At 44.5% G+C, this 25,825-nt stretch overlaps 1 protein-coding gene across 3 annotated transcripts; it reads right to left on the reverse strand.

Moving 5' to 3' along the window:
* Positions 1-1,599: 1,599 nt before the first annotated feature.
* On the reverse strand, positions 1,600-22,788 carry mat1a (methionine adenosyltransferase 1A; the record flags this gene model as incomplete). Of its 3 annotated transcripts, XM_084458792.1 has the most annotated exons (11): positions 22,646-22,788; positions 19,709-19,885; positions 17,138-17,215; positions 16,650-16,772; positions 15,708-15,820; positions 15,382-15,525; positions 5,106-5,231; positions 4,790-4,882; positions 4,475-4,657; positions 3,935-4,068; positions 1,600-3,763 (listed from the first exon to the last, which is right to left on the reverse strand). In XM_084458792.1, the coding sequence occupies exons 2-11, from the start codon at positions 19,767-19,769 to the stop codon at positions 3,661-3,663; spliced, it is 1,158 nt and encodes a 385-aa protein (XP_084314918.1). In that variant the 5' UTR covers positions 19,770-19,885; positions 22,646-22,788. The 3 variants fall into 3 exon arrangements, with proteins under 3 accessions (XP_084314918.1, XP_084314917.1, XP_084314919.1); XM_084458791.1 differs by lacking the exon at positions 22,646-22,788 and having other exon boundaries at positions 19,709-19,992; XM_084458793.1 differs by lacking the exons at positions 1,600-3,763; positions 22,646-22,788 and having other exon boundaries at positions 3,931-4,068; positions 19,709-19,993.
* Positions 22,789-25,825: the final 3,037 nt, after the last annotated feature.

Genomic DNA, 25,825 nt, shown 5'->3' on the forward strand with positions numbered 1-25,825 from the left:
TGAATATAATGATTGAAATGATTTCAATCACGTATCTGTGCTTGAATGTTCTTGTCTGGCGTAATGGAACCAATGGGAAGTCTAAACCCCACCCTCCATACCCTCTAGGCAGACTCAAGCAAACGCTTAAGAAAGAATTTCAAATGGTGTTTGGACCCAGGGCTGCTAATGGCCTTAAGGGGACACGGCTGCCATACCAGACCCAAATGCAGAGACAGAGACCGCCTATGTGCCTTTACGTTGAGAAAACCAAAGAAAGATGTTGACAGCATATACAGTTTAAGTGTTGTTTCTTTTTCGCGAAAAAAGAGTGTTGATTGTATATTTGCCTTAAAATTGTTCTCCAATTAAAACTGTGTAAACAATACTGACCACTGTCTCACCGACACTGTTCCATCTCTCTATAGCCAGAGTACCATTCAGTGCTCATAGGACTTGCAGAGTTGTGAATGTATTGTGGAATAATGACCCTGAAGGGTCAGGTGTGGTGACCTCTGCTCTGGTGCAGGCTGCTCTATTATTTCATTGATGAGGGAAACTCTGAATGCCAGAAATTTGTCAATTTGTCAGTCAATTTTTATAAATTGACTAAAGATGAATTCATTCCAGTGTTTGGAGAGCGCTCTCACTGACTAATGCACTAACGTTTCAGTCTTTAGAAATGTATCCAAACCCAAAGACACCCCTGCATTGTCCAATCAGAGATGAGCTAGGAAACCATAAACTCCCCTTTCATATAACATATATTGACTTAAGCTAATGACTGACCAGTGTTCTTCCATACTGTCCTTGTAACACTAGCTAGGAAACCATATATATATGATAGCCATGGCTAGGAAACCATATACATATGATAGCCCTAGCTAGGAAACCATATGATAGCCCTAGCTAGGAAACCATATATATATGATAGCCCTAGCTAGGAAACCATATGATAGCCCTAGCTAGGAAACCATATATATATGATAGCCCTAGCTAGGAAACCATATATATATGATAGCCCTGGCTAGGAAACCATATATGATAGCCCTGGCTAGGAAACCATATACATATGATAGCCCTGGCTAGGAAACCATATACATATGATAGCCCTAGCTAGGAAACCATATACATATGATAACCCTGGCTAGGAAACCATATACAGTACATAATGATAGCCCTAGCTAGGAAACCATATACATATGATAGCCCTCGCTAGGAAACCAGATACATATGATAGCCCTAGCTAGGAAACCAGATACATATGATAGCCCTAGCTAGGAAACCATATACATATGATAGCTCTAGCTAGGGAACCATATATATATGATAGCCCTAGCTAGGAAACCATATGATAGCCCTAGCTAGGAAACCATATGATAGCCCTGGCTAGGAAACCATATATATATGAAAGCCCTAGCTAGGAGACCATATACATATGATAGCCCTAGCTAATGACTGACCACTGATATGAGGCCTTTTTTAATGAAAAACAAAACACTGTCAAGTTTAGTGCCCCCTGAAACATTAGACCTGTGGTAACCACAACCAAACACGATCAGCAGGCCGGTCTCATACAGAATCCAATATATCTCTCCAACCAGAAACAGGCTTTTGCACAAAGGTTCTTAATTTTATTTTTTTATTGTCAACAATTATTTACATTTTCAGGTTTCTCTGCCAACTGCTGGAGTTGTCAGTGGGAAGCTGATCAGGACAGGAATACCAACGCTAGATGAGTGTAGGTGTGCGTCTGCGAGCTTCCTGTGCCCCTGTGAGAGGGGCTGAACTAGCATCTCAGGGTCAGACTGATCATGTAAACAAAACACTGAGAGAGATGCAGACAGATACTGCTCTCCTCAAGACTCCAGTGAGATCATCACAGAGGGGGTGGACACAGGGAAGTACTGTAGATGTACAGTAATTAAGACCAGAAGATGAAAACATAGAGACCAGCAGCTCTAGAAAATGTAGTGATCACTTCAGATATGCATGTCAAGGCGTCATTTCAGGCATATACAATTGTACACATGTAGAAATGTTAAGACATCTATATGGTCCACAAAAAATGCCTGCTCTTGGCAGCATGCAGCTTGGCAACTTATCTAGAGATAATAGTTACAATTAGAAGACTAAGACTGCAAACCCCTCGCCATCAGTGGTGCTCATTCACGGCCACTACAGTTCTCTACAGCTATAACCAAGCAGGAAGTTACATAAAGATGGACCACAGCTGTGTGATGAAGCAGAACAGAGCATGGCTCAATAGAGATGCTTCATCATGTAGCATTAAAAGGCATTTAAGAGCACGATACAGTCATTCTACACAGCTATTTCACAGCTAGATTTATTGAGCTGTAATACACACATACACACACGCACACACACACACACACACACACACACTGTTCATTGCCTCTTTAGGCTACACCCTGGCAGTGTAACTCTAGCTATAGAGATAGTGTACTGTACTCCCCACGCTCTCCCAAGAGGAAGTGACCTGTCTAGGATGGACATCTGTGACGCGCTACAAACTGTGCAGCAGCAGCACTGACCCCTACCCAATCAAAACCTTCCTTATACACCTGCAATAAACCAGCTTGAGAAGCAAAGAACATCGTTTTACCTGCAGAAAGAATACTATACCTGAACTACTAACTTACGGAAGAATACTTTAACTGAACTACCTTGCTAAAGAACAAGAGCAAATCCTTATCAGTTAAAACTAAAAGAAATAAAAACCTTTAGTTGAGCAAGGAATCCAGTTTAAATCTGCAGTTACATAGTGTACCTGATCTTTGATTAGATTTCTTCTAGTGGTGAATATATCTACTGGCTTATATTTGTGTCAACAACCAATTACAACAAGAACAACAAGAACCAACAATCGGCAAAATAGTATAACTATAATATACTATATGGTTCACAGTTTTGATGCTTCATGCTCTGCTTGCAAATGAGATTGAATTATTGGATCTTTAGTTAGGGTTGTCTGTGTTTGTTTGTAGAGTAGAAATCACCCGGGAGGCTCTTTGAACAAAGCAAAGGTGGATAAATACTTTGGCATGCCATTCTTTCTCACAGCACTATTTTGATAGGAAGGCACATGTAGGTCAATCTAAGGCACAGCTGTACAATAAGCATGACATTAAAGGCGCGCCCTGAGACTGCTCCTCTATCTGACGTGACATGTGGACAGTAATATAATGTATGTATGTAATATATACTATAATGTATTAATGTAATAATATCATAGTCATCTCATCTTCCCTCTTGATTTAGATGTTTTATGTGATAGAATGAGAGAGAGAGAGAGAGAGAGAGAGAGAGAGATGGATGTTGAAATAGGGATGGATAGATAGCTGTTCCTCTGTCCATTCTCCTTCCAGACCATTAGGCTCGGCATTAGGCTACAACCACACACACCTTCACTAATGTAACCATTACCCCAAACCTAAATCTAAACCTAACCCTAAATCCTGACCTTAAACGCATAGCATGTTCCCTACTTAACATGTTCCCCAGCTGTGGTTATGCATTTCCCTCAAGTTTGTGTGATGGGGGAAAAGTGACATCACTGTGAAGAGTCAACACAATTCAATAGTACAGTCATTTGTGGTTGTAGCCCATAAAGAAGTTCCATCTTCAGGACTGACGAATATAACCAGCAGGGGGCGTTGTCTAGTACTTCAGCTCCTTGGGCACCTCCCAGGAGAACTCTGGCCGACCGAAGTGGCCGTAGCTGGCTGTGCTCTGGTATATCGGCCTCTTCAGGTTCAGTTCCCTGGGGGACAGAAAACAGCGTCGCGCTCACTGGAGGGAAAGCCACACCCCCGACCACAGCTGCAACACTCCACTGGTCCATTCTGACGCACTGTGAGACCTTCGGCTGAGGCCGGTTTTCACGCTAGTCTTCTAGGGTGTCACGGGTGAGAGGTGAGGGGGCGGGGCCTACCTGACGATGACGCCGGGTCGAAGGTCAAAGTTGTTGTTGACGATCTGGAGCAGCTCGCTCTCTGACATCTGGGAGGAGCCGTAGGTGAACAAGGATATGGACAGAGGGCGGGCCACTCCGATGGCGTAAGCCACCTGAGTCACACACACACACACACACACACACACACACACACACACACACACACACGCAAACAGAATATCTCAAACATGCTGCATTTGAATCATCACACATACAGTAATAGACCCTTTTCCCGGCAGCCATTTTGACGCATCATTTTAGGGTAAACACAGGTGTTATTTATAGCATTAATTATGGCGCTGTTAGGATTTAGATAGGTCAGGGCTCTGATATTGTGTACACTGACTCACTGGAATCACTGTGGCACACTCAATAGAATAAGACCTCGTTCAATTCATTTAATCATTTACACCTGTGTTTAGCCTGCTCTCATGTCAAAATGGCTGCTGGGAACGGGGTCTATTCTGGATGGAAGGGTCAGTCTGTCTGGATGGATGAGTGGACGGACGGCCTGCTCACCTGGACCAGCACCCTCCTGCAGAGCTTGGCCTTGACCAGGGACTTGGCCACCCAGCGGGCAGCGTACGCAGCGGAGCGGTCCACCTTGGTGTAGTCTTTCCCAGAGAAGGCCCCCCCGCCGTGGGCCCCCCAGCCCCCGTAGGTGTCCACGATGATCTTCCTGCCCGTCACGCCAGCATCGCCCTGGCAGGAAGGACAGGAGGAGGAGGAGGTCAGGAAACTGCCTGTGCCGTAAATGTGTTGTAGCCTGTGTGTGTGTGTGTGTGTGTGTGTGTGTGTGTGTGTGTGTGTGTGTGCGATCAAAGTAACACAAACCTGGGGTCCTCCGATGACGAACCGTCCGCTGGGCTGCACGTGGTAGATGGTGCTCTCGTCCAGATACTGGGCAGGAATCACAGCCTTGATCACCTGTGAGGGAGTCAAAGACACATTTTAACTTCTTTCACTAGCACGCCTTATATTGTACGGGACAAACTAACTCTAACAGTCTGGCCATTGCTGAGGAACAGTTACACCCTATAGCGGTAAGAAGCATTGCTGAAAAAACCATAGTCATCGCTGTAATATGTAACTGCTGTTGAGGACCAGTCATGGTCATGGTCGTGTCACTGTCGTGATGAGAGACACCCACCTTCTCCCTGAGGGTGCTCTGCTGCTCCTCCAGGGAGATGTTGTCGTCGTGCTGGACAGAGATGACCACGGTGTGAACTCTCTTGGGGATCATGGCTCCGTCCTTCTGTTCGTAGTGCACCGTCACCTGAGGGGTGGACGGACAGTCGGTCATTTCATGCTTTCAGACGGTCAGTTGTCACTTCAGTCCCACCAGATGGAGGAGATCGCCAGTCAAACCAGTCAGCGGTGTCAGAGTCTCGTCAGCAGGGTGATGAAAATTGACCTCTGATCCCCTCGGTGCCTCAATGTTCTTCTCAATTTAGCCACTTCCATTTCCACCCTTTCCCCACCCCCAGGCCATAAATACCAGATGGGACCTCCCTGTGTCCCTCCCATGTTTATAACTCTCTCATGTGGGAGTACAAGGAAGGACCCACGTCTTCCCTGGAAGGGCTCAGCTGCCACAAGAGGGGACCCATGTCATGTGACGTGGGCCTGTTAAAGAGGCCAGAGCCAAATTCCATTTCGCCTAACAGCTGGATTTCTTCAGCTAGATTTATATTTAAGTATATCATGGTGAACTACCAAACAATTTCCTTCCCCCCACGAACTATTGTAGAGAGTAAAGGTGAATCTGGGAGAGGTGAGAGGGAATGGAACTGAACCTATGGCTGTGATTGATAAAGCTACAGCTGGAGTCCAGATAATTACGCACCCACATACACACACACACACACACACACACACACACACACACACACACACACACACACACACACACACAGTTTGAAGGGTCAGCTCAGTTAAAAACAGCCTCACATTTATGGGGTGTGAAAAGTGCCCTTTGGTTGCTTGTTCAAGCTTACTTACAACGTGTATGTATGTGTGTGTGTATGTGTGTATGTATATACATACACACACACATACAGACATACACACACGTTCGTGTGAACAAGCAGAGCTCACTGCAAAACATGCGCACATGCGCGGTAGTTCGCTCGCGCTTTAAATTAATGGGGGAGCTCACGTGACCGAATGACTGTTTGCGTTGTGAGTTGTGAGCTCAGTGGTGCGTGTATGTGTGTATGTGTGTGTGTGTGTGTGTATGTATGAGATCGAACATAGCCTACATACATACATACATACATACACACACACATACACGTTCGTTCCAACCGGCGCAGCTGTATGTGAAACCGCTTGCGCATACAAGCGCGGTAGCCACCGCACTTCCGCGTGACGTCACCGAATGCTCTGCCGCTGTTTAGAGAAGAGCGTGTATGTCTGTATGTATGTGTGTGTGTGTGTGTGTGTGTGTCCCCTAATCCCCATAATCAGTGTGTGTGTTCCTGATGAGAGAGTCAGACGCGGGCGACATTCGCAAAAGTTCATTGATCCCGCGGCGCGAATTTTCTCGCCGCGCCCGGTGTGAACACAGCCCTCCCGATTGAGCATTATTGTAGGCCAATTAAAATAAAAAATACTAAAATGTCTCCAATAATAATATTTTCTTTTCATGTTTCATGTATTATTATTATTATTATTATTATTTTCTTTTTTTTCTTTTAGATTTTTATTTTTTTATATATATTTTTAAGTTATAGGTTAGGCGCAGGCCTATTCATGACAGGCCTAAAAAGTGTTCAAATAAAGATATGTTCCAGATAGCAAATTAGGAGTTAAGCAACATTGAAATATTGTTAGGGGGAATTGAATATTGAATATTGAATCAATGTTGAAATGTTGATGAAACCACTAATAGCCTACAATGTTAATTCTATGACATCCTTTCAACATTTAACGTTGAACAACCATTGATCTTCGGCCATAACCAGAAGTCAACGTTTTTGAACATAAATCAAAATATTTAATCTGGATCAGAATGGTCTGGATAGGATTAAATCTCAAAATTGGGTATTTAAAACCAGGACGTTTGATCCTGATCCTACAGTTGTAAAGTTGGGATATGGTAGGCCTATACCCAGAACCCTGATGAAATGCTGTTTTGGGTTATTTAAAAAGTCCAAGGTGGATTATCCTGATACTGCAAGGGTGGATATAGCATGGATTCAAGGTGGATGTAGAGAGATGTAGGACACATGGCACGGTATACTATGCCGACCGTCAGGCTGGACAGAGGGATACTGGCAACATTCAATTAGTTTTCTTAACTTTACTGGAAAACTGAACAGATTGTGCAACCTGGAATGTCAGATAACAAAAGAAAGCCTAGGCTACATTAATTCTCATCATAAAAGATGCCGTACAAAATCAAACAAAATACATTTTAATATTAGGCCTACACAAAGCACAAATACTGACCGTGGCTTCACTCCCTCACGCACCTTCATCACATATAGATATTCCTACTGATCACTAGACCCAACCAATTCCCAGTTATATGTAACGCAAAATAATTTTACTAATTATCATCATGATAAAAAAAATGTGTGTGTGTGGTGACAAAACTTTGTGTGTGACTTTTTTTCAGGGAGAATAATACATGACACACGTGCTTAACAAAATAACTTAAGCAATAGTTAGAACAGACTGATGGTTATGACCTGCTCAAATCATGCAATTCTGGCTTTATATGTAGCCTATTCCATAATGCAGCTGGATATGAATCATTATGGAAACTGACTTTCATTTCCAAATTCTATTACTTTGAACAACATAGGCATTTCATTAGTCATTTAGCTGACACTTTTATCCAAAGCAACTTTAATTGCTTTTATAGTGAATTCTCAAATGCATCTTTTGTCTAAAACAAGTGCTAAAACATAATCTCGTGCTGAAGGCAAATTGAAGAATATCAAAATAAATAAAAAAATAATGGTGAGGGGTCAAAATACAAGTGGTATGATCCCGGTCAATATTTCCAAAGACCTCAGTTCAAATCTAGATTCTGTAATCCTGAGCCCTATACTACGAAACAGTACAGTGTTAGAGCGATAACTTCAGGTTCAAGATTGGTTTATCCGTATTACGAAGGTGGTTCACTTTTCACCGTGCTATATCACTGTGGTAATTTATGCTGCCGAGCTAACCTGCTCCGGGGCAGGTTAAATTCCAGATTATGGATCAAAATGTATGAAGCACTGCCCGCTGACCGATCAATTCACTTGGAAAAAGGTATAGGCCTATGGACGTTAAGATTCTATATGGAACTTCAGTGTGCGAATTAAACAATAATCTGCTGTGCGCGAACAGCGAGAGATTCTTAAGAAGACTTTTTACAAACCGACAAAACCCTCTTTGGCTTTCCCCGATATCATATGAAATTTTGCAGAATGACAGCTGCTTGAGCCATATTTTGCCTCGTGCATTTAGTCATAGACTGTAGGCTATGCAATGGCTTGTGTTTTATCAGTCTACCTGCAGCTTCGTGCAGGCTCTGGGTGATGCGGAGAACCAAGTAAAAAAAACACTCATATTTTTATTCAATTTTCAAATCTTTAATGTTGATTTATTAGACTATCATCCTGTTCCTCAAAATGCAAAATACAATGCTTATAGTAATTGAATGAATTAAGGTTATTTGAATAATCTATATTATTCCCAGTTTTGCTTCTTTTAATCCCTTTGGGCCCAATTTGCTTTAATTGGTATACTGTTAACTCGGTGTTTTCCTGTTTTAGCATATGGACCAATTGATCCAAAACCTCCACAGAAATCCCTGTCTGTGAGGGTCCAGCCACATCTTTTTGCCTCTACATGCTAAGTAATAGAGGCTTGTTGTTTTTCAGAATTATACATAAGTTGTTTCTAGGATGCATCTATGCAGTACGGTCAAGGGCTGGCTCTTCCAAGAATGAATTATAAAAACACCCTGGTACTATATTGTAGGCCTACAGTAAACACTAAAGGTCTTTTGTTTGGTGGTTCCACCCCTGAAAGGTTGTAATTGGCCGGAAGTGGGCGGTAACAAGGTTTGTTTTTCCACCACTTAACCTCTTCACCTCGCGTCTGACTCGAACCTCAGATGTTTGTCAAGTATCTTGTTTGGAACGACTTGCCGCAGTAAGAATACACTCCAAAAGCATAAGGTAAGATGCGATTGAACGTTAATGTCGATATAATACAAGATCATTTTCACGACTTGTCTTTTAGGCTAGCTAATGTTACACACCGCTGTGTGCACAGCGACTCTAAGTTAAGTTAGCTAGCGCTAATATCATCGATAACTATCCTAGTCTGTATAATCGCTTCCATTTTATTATGTGTTGAAGTTGGCAAAGTTTGTGGACTGGATTATAAAGATTGTGCTTTATTCAAAGTACATTCGTCATTGACACATATTCACACGGCGCTGTTTGCTAGCGAGCTCCCCCACAATGCATGCGACACAAGATGGCGGCGCCCAGGGACGTGGCTATAACCTATACTTAAAGTAATTTTCATCAGTAAGGATGTAAAATATGATAACCATTTGGCTGTCTTGGTTTAATTTTCTTTGTGTTTGTATCAATGCGTTATGGACGTTTTGTTTAAAACGAGTATACCCAAAAAGTTCGCGAGTTAGTTGGCTAGGCTAGTCTAGGCTAACATGGGCTGCGGCCTTCCTGTAAGCGAATTAGCGAAACGTAGGGGAATGATCCGCCCTAATCTCTGATTGGTTAACTCAACCTCGCCTGGCCCCCAGGGTTCGAACTCAAAAGTGAAGGCCTGTTGAGCCGCGCCATCTTGGCAAATTTCCTCGCGCGTCAAATTTGCCAAGATAGCGCGGTTCAATAGGCCTTCACTTTTGATAGCGGTCAGTGAAAGGAGTGGCTGTATCCAGTTCTATTAATACATCCATGCCTTTCGCAAATTCGCTTCCTGTAAGCAGACTAGTGACTTGCCGCTGGCACGAAGGACAGCGTAGGAGCGCCCTCTACTGGGCTGACAGTTTACAACCTAAATCATATACCACTACAGTATTTGAAAACCCCGACTAAACACCATCTGTGTTGAGGGAAGTAAAATGAATGTGCAGCATACAGTAAATGTGATTGACATTTGACCCAAACTAAACAAACAACAGCTCAGAACAGCCAACTCTTCCATGTCATGTGACAAAATGTTGTGTATTAATATGATTATGGGCTGTTTGATGATTGTGGGCCTACAACTTTCTAACTGGTTATGGTTACTCATTCCTAGGGTCTGTAACACACCACCAAGGACAGGCTTCAAGTGAGTGACTTCTACGGTGTCTGCTATTGGACTGCGACGCTAGCAATGGCTGGGTGAGTTACAATGGGTGGACATGGCCCTTCTCTTTCAATCTGTTGTATTTAACTCAGATTCCATTATCAAACCCACATTATAGCTTTTAGAGCGACCAGTTGTTTGGTTCGTTTTTGTAGGGGAAACCCTGACCACCCCCATCCCATACAAAAGGCTTTCATTGCAACAATATATTTGTCTGTAGTAACTTGAATTAGAGACGGTACAACACCCCAGTCCTTGTTTGTAATCAAAACTGTAACATTAACCTCCTATTATTTCTGATTCTTTTGAAGTCAACAGATGCCGATACCGACAGAGATATTGGAAGAAATTGGAGAACTATTGAACAGATTGGATGAGCAACTTCAGCAATCGCCTACAGATCTCGATCATTTTCAATATCGCCTGGAGAACACCATCCATATTCTTTCAAGATTTGCTACCACAGGAACACTACAGCACGAAGAGGAAATCTTCTCCCAATTGCACACAGCCCTGGAGAAACTGGAGAACCTAAATGTGACTGTTCCTGTTCAAAGAGGGACATCTTTTCGGGTCGTCACACAAGAGCAACTCGAATACCTCCTGGAGCAAAACTTTAAAGTTAGAGAAATTGCACAAATCATCTCTAAGTGTCCGCACCATTAGGCGAAGAATGACCGAGTATGGCCTGTGTGCGCCAGACCTACAGTGGTATGAGTGACCAGGAACTTCAGGAAAAGGTGTTGGAAGCAATAGCCAACTGCCCGAACATTGGCTCCAAGATTGTCAGCGGTTACCTCATATCCATTGGTCACAGGTGAGTGATTGTATAGTGAATTCTTCTCATTGAGCCGCCTAGACAAATTATTATCTTATTATTTACTTCACTGACCATGTGCTGTTGAACACCTTTCCATGTGTTTTTAGGGTGCAGCAGCAGCGAATAAGGGAGGCACTCAGAGCAGTAGATCCGGTTGGGACTGTGCTGCGTGGTCTTCAAATACATACCACCCCAAGACGACCATACTCCGTACCAGCCCCTCTGTCCCTCTGGCATCTCGATGGATACCATAAATTAATCCAGTAAGATGCCAATATCAGATTTGAACAATTTTGCATGAATTCCCTTTCAAGTCCTCTGATTTCACATGACTTAAAAATGACACTATACAGTGAATTTTTTTTCCACAAAAAAAACTTGACACAAAAGAGCCATCTTGGCGAATTAAAATATATTTATTATACATTTAAAGTTATTACTAATGGGTCTTGGGGACACATGTCAAGCTGAAACATGAGCATATAACATCACTGCCTTTCCCTTATAAAAACATTGGACCTTGTTGAGTAGACTAGCCTTACATGCATGCCAGGAGTAGGTTTAAGTCGGATTGCTTAAGCTGTCTTAGTCCGTCTGAGACTATGGAGTCATGGATTGTACCTCATTAGGTACAATAGGCACAGAGGCAGGGGTGAATTACTGAAGTGAATCTTGAGACAAAATAATGAAAGCGCTTTCATCTTGAAGATCAAGGGCCCTGCCATCCTTTTCTCATGATGAATGAACATGGTGAAACTTTTGTATTGGTGAAAAAAATACATGGCTATGATGGGCTGTAGTTTTCTCAGTTTAAATTGCATCCATTAACGTTTTTTTATTTTTTTTGTCAATTCACAGCTGGAGAATTGTAATACATGGGGAGATTGATGGATTTAGCCGGAAGATCATGTTCCTGAGGGCCAGCAACAACAACAGGGCATCCACCGTTCTGGAGTGCTTCATTGAAGCTGTGGATGCCCATGGGTTGCCTGCATGTGTTCGCACTGACAAAGGGGGAGAGAATGTCGATGTGGCGAGGTACATGCTGGGGCATCCACAACGTGGACCTGGTAAATATTGCCTTCTGTTTTTGAATCATCATCACAAAATGATCATGTTTTCAGCAACACTTGGCAAACTAAACATGTCAGTAAAAAAATGGATAGTACATTTGCTTTGTACCCCACTGATTGACACAACTGCGTAGTGTGCCGTAAAACACTAATATTCCACCACCCCTCCCTTCTCCTCCCAACTCAGACCGAAGGTGCGTCATAACTGGCAAGTCTGTCCACAATCAGAGAATAGAACGCCTGTGGTGAGACTTGTGGTGCGTGGTGGTCGGCAACTATTATGCTGCCTTCCGCCACCTGGAGGAGATTGGAGCCATGGATCGTGACCAGGACGCCCATCTCTTTTGCCTACATTTCGTGATGCTTCCAAGGCTGAACTGGCATCTTCGTCTGTTCAGCCAAATGTGGGACAGACATCCGCTGTCTTCCGAGGGAAACAGATCCCCCCAGCAGCTGTGGGTGGCTGGACAGCTTCTCAATATGGAGCAGATACCCGATGAGGTAAGAGTGGCCATGCAAAAATAGTTCATAAAATGCCTACACAACTTCTTCTGTTGTCAGATGTAAAGTGATGTCAGATGTACTGGTGGGGATTTGCATCCCCATTTCAAGACGCATGTTTTAGACATTTTTTCTAAAGGGTAGGACATGTCTACAAGGAGCGCCCTAATTATAATTTCTCGGTAATTGTTTTGGATTAGATGGATTACCCCATTTACAGAATCGACTGGAATGGGCCAGCTCCATCCCCTGATGCACGGGAACGTGTGGAGGTTCCAGCTCTTCCCCCAGCGCTATCGGTGACCTACGAGAACCTGCTGCAGTCGAACATCGACCCCTTCCGGACGAGCTAAGTCTACGACATATACCTGGAGGCTTTGAGCATGCTCCAGGCATATATGGCTGAACACTCAGGTGAGATGTAAGGCCATTCAACCACTCCCAGGTTGCCTCTTCAGACATGAATCACTATCTAGCAAGCTGACACTCTGTTTCTCTCCACAGACCAGTCTGGACAATCTGCATAGAAATCAATTACGACTGGAACATACCTCCTGTATGCATAATTCTTAATAAAACTTGCATTGCTGATTGGATGTCTAGTTTCTTCAAATCGTAAACAGAGACAACTTGTTTACTGACAAATGTGTTTGCTTTTTTAACTACCATGTAACAGTGAGGATCCAAGTAGATTTGTGAGCAAGAGACACGTTTGCCAACACTTTTTAGATGTCAGCTCCAGTGATGACTAGTGACCCCTGCCTGCAATACAAATTCAGCAACAAGTTGTGGCAGTGTTGTCTTCATACCACATCGCAATGATGTCAGCTACACTAGCTCTGCATACATGGCACACATTATCCAAGCTGTGTTGTTTGTTGTGATGGACTTGGATACATAATTGTATTTTTCTGGCAAACCAGTCGTTGAAATGCTACAGTGTGATCGTGGGTACCTTCCTTCATTACTAAGCGTTATAATACTATGTGACATAGTGTTAAGATGTCTTTGACATAAACAAATGATAAGAAATGACATGTTCTACAATCTCTACTATTGCAATGCATCAGTCTGTGTAAAGCTGGCTGATGGTGTCGAGGTCCTGGCTACTAGCTGCCTATCGCCTCCCTCGGTCCTCACTCCAGCTCAGCTCCTCCCAGCAGCTGGACGTTCATCTGGCAACTCTGGACACCTCCACGACAGAAAACAAACTGCAATTCTCCTTCCTCCTCTGGGCTGGTTCCCTTAGGGGCATCACTTCTCCACCGCTGCAGCTGAATAGTACTTCCCTGAGCCATGACCATGAGGTTGTTGGAGTCAAATCTGAAGGCTGGTACACAGTCCATCTATAACATCAAAAACAATCTGTAGTTGGACCCAACAAGCACTGTGATAATAGCACCCCAGTCATTGCTGCAGAGCGTTCATGCACATGTATATGGCTAATGTAAATGTAAAATAATGTAATGTAAATGGGAGATAGTTACAAAACCTCTACTCTCGAATATGGAAAATAATAATGTACCTCCATATTGCAATAGACACTTTATAACATTTACAAACCATTAAGGCTAGAGGGAATAACGCGCTCCTCTCTGATCACAGGCATACACTATTTAATAACATTAATAATGGAGGCAGGTGCTGAATGAGTAACGTTACTGCACAGGGAATACAGTTGTGACGTGATTTTAGCCAAATTTCTCTAGCCAAACTGTAGAGTAATGGAGCTAGCTAGATACAGCTACATAATATACTGAGTTGAATTCGCATAACGTGACCATCTCACGTTACCCAGTCTTGGTAGACACTTCGCTAGCCTAGGCAATGATGTAACGTTAGCTGGGAAGCTAGCTAGCTAGCAGTAAAAGCCGATACATCTAACCACGCAGATATTCATATTTTTTGTGCTATATTTACCATAGTCGTCTTCATTCTCTGAAGCGATGTATCGAAGTCCTTCATTAAGCGAGTCGAAACAGACACACAGACACACACACACACACACACACACATACAGACATACACGCTCTTCTCTAAACAGCGGCAGAGCATTCGGTGACGTCACGCGGAAGTGCGGTGGCTACCGCGCTTGTATGCGCAAGCGGTTTCACATACAGCTGCGCTGGTTGGAACGAACGTGCATGTGTGTCTGTATGTGTGTGTGTATGTATGTAGGCTATGTTCGATGTCATACATACACACACACACACACACATACACACACATACACGCGCCACTGAGCTCACAACTCACAACGCAAACAGTCATTCGGTCACGTGAGCTCCCCCATTCATTTAAAGCGCGAGCGAACTACCGCGCATGTGCGCATGTTTTGCAGTGAGCTCTGCTTGTTCACACGAACGTGTGTGTATGTCTGTATGTGTGTGTGTATGTATATACATACACACATACACACACACATACATACACGTTGTAAGTAAGCTTGAACAAGCAACCAAAGGGCACTTTTCACACCCCATACACATTGGGGAGTATTGGGTTTGGTTTCAGGTAGGTGTGTGTGTGTGTGTGTGTGTGTGTGTGTGTGTGTGTGTGTGTGTGTGTGTGTGTGTGTGTTGAAATTGGGCTTTCTTCCTTCTCCCAGAACAGCCACACACCAGGGAACACCAGGCCTGAGCTGAAGACACCTGCCCAGCGGAGTGAGTCTGGTCATGACCCCAGGTGAAAACCACAACTCTCACCTGTGTTTTGGAATCGGGGCGCAGCCAGGGAATGTCTCCGGAGCGTCTGAGTTCGGCCATCTTGGAGTTGAGTCTGTGGGCCAGGACGATGGTGAGAGGCATGCACTCTTCGGTCTCATCGGTGGCATAGCCGAACATCAGACCCTGGCATGGAGGGAAGAAGAAGGTGTCCACTAATGCTTAGTGCTCGCTAACTTGCTACCAGTCTGGCTACAGTAGGCCTACTACACTACAGTAGCTGCTGGTTGACGCATGAATGAACAAATGAAATAGCAGTTTCAGTGGGCTGGTGAATACTCGAGGAAATGTGTTTCTTCAGTGCCTACCTGGTCTCCTGCCCCAATGTCCTCCTCTTTTCTGTCAATGTGGACGCCCTGGGCTATGTCAGGACTTTGCTGCTCCAAAGCCACCAACACATTACATGTTTTATAGTCAAAACCTAGAGAGAGAGAGAGACAGAGAGAGAGAGGGAGGGAGGGAGATGGAGGGAGAGAGAGAGAGAGAGAGAGAGAGAGAGAAAGAGAGATGGAGGGAGGGAGAGAGAGAGAGAGAGAGAGAGAGGGAGATGGAGGGAGAGAGAGAGAGAGAGAGAGAGAGAGAGGGTAGGGGGTTAAATCATCTCTAAAGGTGCCTCCACACTGGCCCAACCAACGACATCCAACTCCCAAGACTCAAAAGGTTGCCAGTTGTTGTTAGAATGTTGGAAGTTAATTCAGCTGCAAAATCAATGCAACTAAGGCCAACATCATCATCATCATCATCATCATCATCAACTAACATGGTACACCAATCCAACGTTGGTTTGTGTTGGATGGTGTTGGGTGGTGTTGGGTGCAGACACTGACGTAGATTACATTGAGCGGGCATCTGATAAGTGTTTTTGGTCTGTCACAAGTGCCACGACTATTCTCAGCACAAGACCATATACATGGGTCAGTTGGTCACGGTCATTGTCCGTGGAAGATCAAGTGTAGAAGAAGCTAGAAGAAGCCAGAGAACTCTAGCCATTGGACTGAAACTATGTATAGATAACTACCACTATAAAGGTGGGTCAAACTGAACACCATGTTGTCTCATCAGGGAACGCTGACTGAAGTGTTTCTCTGTGACTGACCCAGATCTGTATGCTGCTTTACTAAATAAATGTTGAATCTGAACTACAATTCATCTTTGGCAAACTACTTTCCTCTCCGGCCATTGATTCTTCAATACCAGACATTAATCATCGTGTATCAGCGTCTCTTCTGGCAACTATCCGCGGCCCTCACCTTTCTCAGAGTTATCGTAGCCGATGTGTTTGATGGCGTCTCTGACGACCTTCTGGTAGTCTACGTTGGCGCGGGAGGTGATCTCCCCACACAGCAGCACCATGCCAGTCTTACACACCGTCTCTGCAGGGGGCACGCCATTAGAGGGCTGACCACAACACACACTGAAACACAGACTCTCACACTGATCTGTAGATTCACCTGCTCACGGTTCCTTGTGATACAGATGCTTACAGTTCTTTGTCTTTTAGACTTTGTTAAGGAATCAATCTATTCAGGAGTTGAACCCACAAATCAATAACTTCGCCAAATAGTCCAATAGAACTTATTGGACATAATTATGCATGGTATTTAGTATCCCAATTTCAGGTTAAATTTTAACCCACTTAGCTACAGAATTTGGTAGGAATTAAATACTTTCTCACACATGATGACCAATGTTGATTTCCTGTGTGTAACATTAAACTGAGTCCCCCCCCAGCACTCACCACAGGCAACCTTGGCATTGGGGTCCTGTTTCAGGTGGGCATCCAGCACAGCATCACTGATCTGGTCACAAATCTTGTCTACAGACGCAGACACAGAAGAAGAAGAAAAAAGAAGAGAAAGATGAGAGAACCATTCCATATCGGAGACACGGTCAAAGAAAGTGTGTTTGAGCGTGATGTGAATTCATAATCACACCAGGACAGTAGGCCTTCAGAGGCTGTTTGTCCCTCTCAAGAATATACCTAGGCTTTAATCTCAGTGGACAAAACACCAGTGAAAACAAGTCAAAATAAAGTATATGGAAAATATAGACAAGTAAAGGAAAGTTAAGTTTAAAATATTTTTTTTATCTGTTATGTATTGTATATAATTGTAAGTGAATGAAAGCAGTATTTTGCAGCTGATTATGTATGCAGCAAATACAAGCGTAGTTTGGAATGGAAAAACTCTTTCAGGAATTTTAGGCTTCATTCATGTCCTTTGATCCCTCTGCTGGATTCCAGTCTGTGGACGGCTACACAGCAACAGGACAATGCTCTGACCGCTGTATTCATATGCGTCCGCTCTCTCTCTCTCTCTCTCTCTCTCTCTCTCTCTCTCTCTCTCTCTCTCTCTCTGAACACTGAAGCAATGTGTTAGGTGGGTTACATCAGAAAAAAACAACATGAAATTCAACATAGTCACACAAACCTAAATCCAAATGTGTACCTGCCCTGGTCTGATACAAAGCACACACTGTCCATACTGTATACATCAGACTGTCTGTGCTTAAGCTAACTCTAGGTTATTTTGGTAAGGCAGTCGTGTACAGTAACCAGAACTAGCTGGAGTAGTCAGACCGTGTTCCAGGCACCACTGTAGCGGTGTGAGAGGAGAGTTGTTCAGCTGCAGTGTGTGTCTGTGGGAACAGCCCAGACCTCAGCTCATTATCGGGTGTGTGTAGGATGGTGTTTGCTGAGGACTGGACCCAAGGCCAGGTCGCTGGTTTTACACAGTAGAGTGAACCGCCTGGCCTGCCTTCAAAGCCCCGGGCCACGGGGAGGGGGGGCGGAGGGACACGGACATGTGGACCTGTATCTGCGCTGTCCTCACAGGACATGTGGACCTGTATCTGTGCTGTCCCCACAGGACATGGGGACCTGTATCTGCACTGTCCCCACAGGACATGTGGACCTGTATCTGCGCTGTCCTCACAGGGTCACTTAAAAAAAAAAAAAAAAACACTTTATTTAACTAGGCAAGCCCTTAAAAACAAATTCTTATTTACAATAGTGGCCTGAAGGGGGGGCAGGGGGCAGGTCAGGTGAGCCCAGTGTAAGGGCAGGTTTGTGGGGTCGAGGAGGTGTCCTGCCAAGCCAAACACTGGAGCCATTCTAAAGGACAACAGGGCTGAACAATCCTCACCTCATTCCCTCGTCATGTTTAAAAAATAAAAATAAAAATCTTCTTGCTGAATGGTTCTACAGTGCAAAACCTGACAAAACATGTATACTGCTGCACACTACACGCTAGTAATAGTTTCCTGAGCAGTGAATTAGTGAGACGGTGTCTGTTTTTCTGGACACACTTACAATACAGACGTGTGTTGAGGGGAGAGTACGTTTAGGCGTTCCTGATTGGACGATGAGCCAACTGAGTTGTGGGGCGTGGTGTGGGTTTAACATTAGGCACTTCTATATCAGCTTAAAGCCAAATTAAACAGTAGCAAAACACACACACACACACAAACACATACACACATACAACAACCTCTGGCCTTAAACACATTTGTCAAATATTACAGTTTTGATTCATTTAACTCCCACTCACAGTACACAATAACAATTGATAGAAGTGTAGGTTGACTTGAGAGTTAATGGGTTACTCAGCAACGGTAGATAGAATGTGGCCGCATGCCATGGTGACAAATATAACCAGCAGCTCCGCTGTATGCAACTGACAAGATGGTGCTACAAGAAACTGATGTGTTTGTGTCTGTGTGCCTATAGTAGCATCCACCACTTGTCACTTTCTCCGTGTCTCTCTCTCTCTCTCTCTTACACACACACACACACACACACACACACACACACACACACACACACACACACACACACACACAACACACACGCTCTCGCACTCACTCACTCTCCCCCTCTCTTTCTCTGCCTTGCAACCCTACACCACCCCCTCTCCTCACACGGCCAGTCCCTAAATTGAGAGAGACATGCAGTAGTAAGCGCGTGTCCCACCGCAGGGCCCGGATAATCTATGAATGGAATTCCATCTTAAAGCTGTCACAGTGTTTGTATCTATGTGTCCTTCCGACTGTCTGAGTGCCAAGACAAACCACCACATAACCCGCCTGCTTCTAAGGACCAATAATAACTTCAGTTAGAAAAATAAAGTTGTTTCAAATTTAGCATAAAGGTTTCTGTACTAGTGTACATCAGACAGTGATATTTTTTGAGCATTAGATGAGATTGATTGATGTTGAGATTGCTGCTGTTCTTTGACGGCCAACAGCTGGTGTCCAGGTGGTCCAGCTGTCAGGCATGAAAGAGGTTTTTATTTGGCGGGGAAAGACTCACCTGGATGTCCCTCTCCCACAGACTCTGACGTGAACATGAAACACCCGGCATCATCACCCATCACTTTTCACACACAGGTGCTCAGGACAACGCAAAAACACTGGAAAGTTCCTCAGTTTTCTCCAACAGCAATTAAAGAGATGTTGAGTTGTTTGGTACAGTATTCCCGCTGGTTGTCTTTGGGGGTTTAGAGAGAGAGAGAGAGAGAGAGAGAAAGAGAGACAGAGAGAGAGAAAAAGAGAAAAGAGACACTGGGTTACAGCCCTGCAGCCAATACACTGTCTGTCCATCTGCACATGCTCCTATATATGGCTAAGAGAACACACACACACACACACACACACACACACACACACACACACACACACACACACACACACACACACACACACACACACACACACACACACACACACACACACGTCATGTGAATCCATGCATGGGACAAACCATTCCAGGGGGGAGTTGTTGATGGGAGGGGATTTAAACTTTTAGGCACTTTGTTAACCCCTTGCGTGCCCCACAGTGCTGCAGCATGGTGGAGAGGTTTACACCCACCCTGGCCTCTCTGCCTCCCCTGGCCCAGTCTAGACGCCGCTGCTGGGCTGTGGTGAGCATGGACTCAGGATACCCCCCCCCCCCCCTGCTCTCCTGAAGGGATGGTTCTCCCCCGGGGGAGCTGGGTTCATGTGTGGAGAGAGTAGGGTGGACCTGATGCCCAACATCTCCAGTTCAAACGGATGTAGTCCATCATTCTCCATCCTGTTCTACAGTGCATCTGAAAAGTATTCATATCCCTTCACTTTTTCCACACGTTGTTATGTTACAGCCTTATTCCAAAATGGACTAAATTCTTTTTTTCCCTCAAAATTCTACACGCAATACCCCATAATGACAAAGTGAAAAAAATGTTTTGGGAAAATTTTGCACAAATAAATAAATAAATAAAATAAAAAATAAAAATCACCGTACAAATATATTCACTCCCTTGGCTGTGACACTCAACTTTGAGCTCAGGTGCATCCTGTTTCGACTGATCATCCTTAAGATGTTTCTGCAGCTTGATTGTAGTCAACCTGTGGTAAATTCTAGTGATTGGACATGATTTGGGAGATGGGAGAACCTTCCAGAAGGACAACCATCTCTGCAGCACTCCACCAATCAGGCCTTTATGGTAGAGTGCCAGATGGAAGCCTCTCCTCAGTAAAAGGCACATGACAGCCCGCTTGGAGGTTTGCCAAAAGGTACCTAAAGGACTCTCAGACCATGAGAAAAAAAATGATCTGGTCTAATGAAACCAAGATTGAACTCTTTGGCCTGAATGTCAAGCGTCACATCTGGAGGAAACCAGGCACCGCTCATCACCTGGTTAATACCATCCCTACAGTCACCTGGTTAATACCATCCCTACAGTCACCTGGTTAATACCATCCCTAAAGTCACCTGGTTAATACCATCCCTACAGTCACCTGGTTAATACCATCCCTACAGTCACCTGGTTAATACCATCCCTACAGTCACCTGGTTAATACCATCCCTACAGTCACCTGGTTAATACCATCCCTACAGTCACCTGGTTAATACCATCCCTACAGTCACCTGGCTAATCCCATCCCTACAGTGAAGCATGGTGGTGGCAGCATCACGCTGTGAGGATGTTTTTCAGCAGCAGGAACTGGGAGACTAGTCAGGATGGAGGGAAAGAGGAATGCAGCAAAGTACAGAGAGATCCTTGATGAAAACGCTCTGGACCTCAGACCTGGACGAAGGTTCACCGTCCAACAGGACAATGACCCTAAGCACACAGCCAAGATAACAAAGGAGTGGCTTCAGGACAAGTCTGTGAATGTCCTTGAGTGGCCCAGCGAGAGCCCAGACTTGAACCAGATTGAACATCTATGGAGAGATCTGAAAATGGCTGTGCACCGATGCTCCCCATCCAACCTGAGAGAGCTTGAGAGAATCTGCAAAGAGGGATGGGAGAAAGTGCCCAAAATAGGTGTGATAAGAGGTAGAATTTCGAGAAAAAAAGAATTGAATCCATTTTGGAATAAGGCTCTAACATCTAAAATGTGGAAAAAGTGTGTGATGGTGGACTTGAACTGGGTTTTATCCTGGACAGAGAGGCTGGTAGGGAGAGAGGGAACGGGGGGTAGGTGTGTGTGTGTGTTGTGGGGGGGGCTGAGGGAGTGGTACAACCCCCGGCAATGTGATTGGAGAAGACTTGCACAGTCCTCTACCTCAGCCCAGACCAACAGGCTTGCGCAATAAACCGGTGTTTGACAAAACCACTCCCATGAAATTCCCATGTGAAATAACCTGAATAGTAAATTCTCAGTAAATATTCTTGATTGTGGAAATGCAGGGAGTGGTGGTTTTGGAGGTGCCTACAGCAAACACACACATGCATGCACGCACACACACACACACACACACACACACACACACACACACACACACACATACACACACACACACACAAACCTGGAAACAAGAGGCTGTCAACCACACAAAGACAGTGTACACGTGGCATGCGTCATAGGAAGGCACAGGGAACCATGAATGATCAGTACACTGACTCAGTGACCTGCTATCTGACGGTCTGCCATGAAAACACAGCTGGTTCTGATTGCCTCCCAGGCCTCTCCATGCATCTCTGTCTGGGAGGAGGTGTGTGGAGCGGATGAATACACAACACTGTGTGATATAATAACCTGCGCAGCAGCTCTATTGTAAACCCTCAGACACATCTGGGTTTGGTTACACTTTATGCTGACTTGGCTCCAAGACTTGAGACGGGCATTTTAAATAGCCCCTTAGCGCGGCGCAAAACATCCTTCTTCCTGTCTGTTTACTCAAAAACAGACAGCTTAAAAAACGACATTTCGATTGCTCCTGACAGCTACCAAAATAAAACACTAAACATTAAATATCTACCTTGTGGTGGAGAGTTAGCTGACAGGGTGATGGGATTACCCACAACTCCCTCTGCACACAGCAGCACCGTCTCTTCCCTGCTTCCCAGATCGACCTACTGTAACCTGCTGTGTGGCCCACTATGGCTTTAACCTTTGATAACTGCAGCACTGTTAATGAGTATAAATCCTCCAGAGTTCTGTCTACTGTTCTGTCATTATTCCAAAAGCAGACCCAGCCCCCTTTTACACTCACACAGACGCCCTTGGGGCCATGGAAGTGACTCTTGGACTGGCCCGGTTTTTCAGCTCCCTCTGAAATCTCTTATTTACCCCAGTGTGTGCATGCTCACCCCCCCCCCAGACCCCCCCAGAGAGAGGGCCGTGTCCTAGCTGGGCTACCGGCCTGGCCTGCCGCTGCCTGGCCTCAAACACCACCACGTTAATGACTGACACAGGCCCACATTTCTACATCACAGACAAGATCATTCTGGTTGTGTCCCAACAGAAACCACCATCAGAGGTTTGACGTCAACATGGAAATTCAGTATAACATGCTTTCCCTGGACCCCAGATCCTAGGTGGATTAAATAATGAATCCACCTCGAGTTATGAAAATAATGAGAACAGAACTGACTATCGACAGAGGACACATGGGGGGGGGGGTCGGGCTCGTGAACCCCCCCCCCCCCCCCCCCCCCCCCCCAAGTGCAGCAGCGGATAATGACGGGTAAAAGTTCACTAACACCTGAACTCTGACCTGCAGGGAGACGGACTCTGGACGGATCAACACGGATTTAGGAGGGGCGGGACATTCTCTCTCGCCCAATCCCAGATCGAATCAAACAGAGCTGGAGGATCAGGATAGGCTCAGGCAGAATATAGTCGGGACTCGTCTGTGTGTTTGATTAGCTGGATAGAAAGTGTGCCGTGTTAGTCAGCAATACACGCTCAACCCTGCCAGACCTGAGCGAGAGCCAGGGCCCAGAGGCTAGGGTCCACAGCGTCTGTGAGAACCCAACTTGACTGAACAGGATGAGATAAATGAAAAGGGGGACCTTGTACATGTTACTAAAAGGTTGTTAACACCTGTTTACCTTCCTCCAGGGTCAAGGCCATGCAGTCTTTGATAGCTGCCCTCCCAGTCCCAGCACAGCGTGTTTGTGTGACTGAACCAGTCCCAGCCAGCCCACCCGGGTCACTCTAGCAGCAGATCTGGTCCCTGGCAGAACCCTGTTATGGCTGTTATCACAAGGTCAGGGAGAGGCCCAGAGGCGTGATGATTATGCACTGATTAGTTTGAAGTGTGTGTGTGTGATGTAATAACCTACACACATCACTGCTATTGATTAGTTTGAAGTGTGTGTTACCTGTGATGTAATAACCTACACACATTACTGTTATTGATTAGTTTGAAGTGTGTGTTACCTGTGATATAATAACCTACACACATCACTGCTATTGATTAGTTTGAAGTGTGTGTTACCTGTGATATAATAACCTACACACATCACTGTTATTGATTAGTTTGAAGTGTGTGTTACCTGTGATGTAATAACCTACACACATCACTGCTATTGATTAGTTTGAAGTGTGTGTTACCTGTGATATAATAACCTACACACATCACTGCTATTGATTAGTTTGAAGTATGTGTTACCTGTGATATAATAACACACATTACTGGTATTGCATGATGCACACAAGCTCGACTCCTGAGGAATTTGTTGACTTACGGTTATTTTGTCATTAGTCCATGTCCTATGCTTCATTTATATAGTTTAATGTCATATACTGTAGCGAAAGGCTTTACTGTTGACACTTCTGTTTACATCTGACTCTTAAAACTGATTAATTACCAGATTTCCAAAATAGGGCAGTGGAGTTGTGCAATGCAAATGTATTTTGAGTCAGTATTCTTAGTACTGAGTTATTTATGTATTAAACTGTATTTAACAGCTCTTGTGGTAATCACTTTGGAAGAACTGGCATGCTTCCAATTCCTCATTTCCAATGTGTCCCTTTGACTGGCTTCCTGTAAGAGCAGTGTGGAGCACGGACCAATCACTGATAGGGAGTATACCAAACAGTAGGTGGGGTACACATAACCAACCCTGATTGGCTACTTGTCCCGAACACTCCCCTCACTGTCACAGAAGTGCAGTAGTGGTCCAGATGTGGTGTGTGTGTGTGTGTGTGTGTGTGTGTGTGTGTGTGTGTGTGTGTTTAAAACATGCACACTCTTTATGAGACCTTGGTTGAACTGGCTGGACATAGACTGCATTCTTGGTGACAATTCGGCACGCTTGGCATGGGTTAAGAGACGAGACTACCGTTAACTATCATTTATCATCATGAATTTGTTCCGAATCTTTTCCGCTAAACAGTCAGTCAAATATTTAGGGATGTGACCTGTTCTTACTGAGTCTTAAATGATGGGTACATCATCACCTTCCAATTCAGATTCACTGGGATCTCACAGTGGGGCTCACACACACATATTACTAGCATTCTTACACACTTTCTGTATGCTCACACACACACACACACACACACACACACACACACACACACACACACACACACACACACACACACACACACACACGCAGGCTGCCATAAATAATGTCACAGTTGTTGTGAATTTCCTTCCATCCTTCTCTCTTGATTCATCCTAGTCTCAGGGGAAGGAAAGGAAATGAGATGAGGAGATCACATTACATTACAGTCATATAGCTGATGCTTTTGTCCACAGCGACTTACAATAATTGCATTTAACGTAGGAAAAGCAAATGTACTACTACTTGCCAGAACTCACAAGTGCATCTCCTTTCTAAAACAAGTGACTAAGAGCATAATCTAATGCTGAAGGCAAAGAGATGAGAAGGCATCTTGCAACCAAGACAGACAAGATCTATTTTTCAACAAATGTTGGAGGCTTTTTGACCTTAATAATGCCCTCTTCCATTCACCTCTTCACGGCATACACACAACCCCTATTGGACCCTGTTTTTACCAATGAGTAGGCCTACGGTTGCACAACAGCTATCAGTTACGCTAACGGTTGTAAAACGGGCTGTAAGACAGCGCAGGCTAGTTGTGCAGAGAGACGAGGACCAGCATGCATACTGTGGTAAAGCATGCTCTCTTTATCTATCACGATAAGCTGTGTGAAATCGGAATAGTATTTACAAGGGTCATA

This window comes from Borostomias antarcticus (genome assembly GCF_949987555.1).
Source record: "Borostomias antarcticus genome assembly, chromosome: 25".
NCBI classification, from domain to species: Eukaryota; Metazoa; Chordata; class Actinopteri; order Stomiiformes; family Stomiidae; genus Borostomias; species Borostomias antarcticus.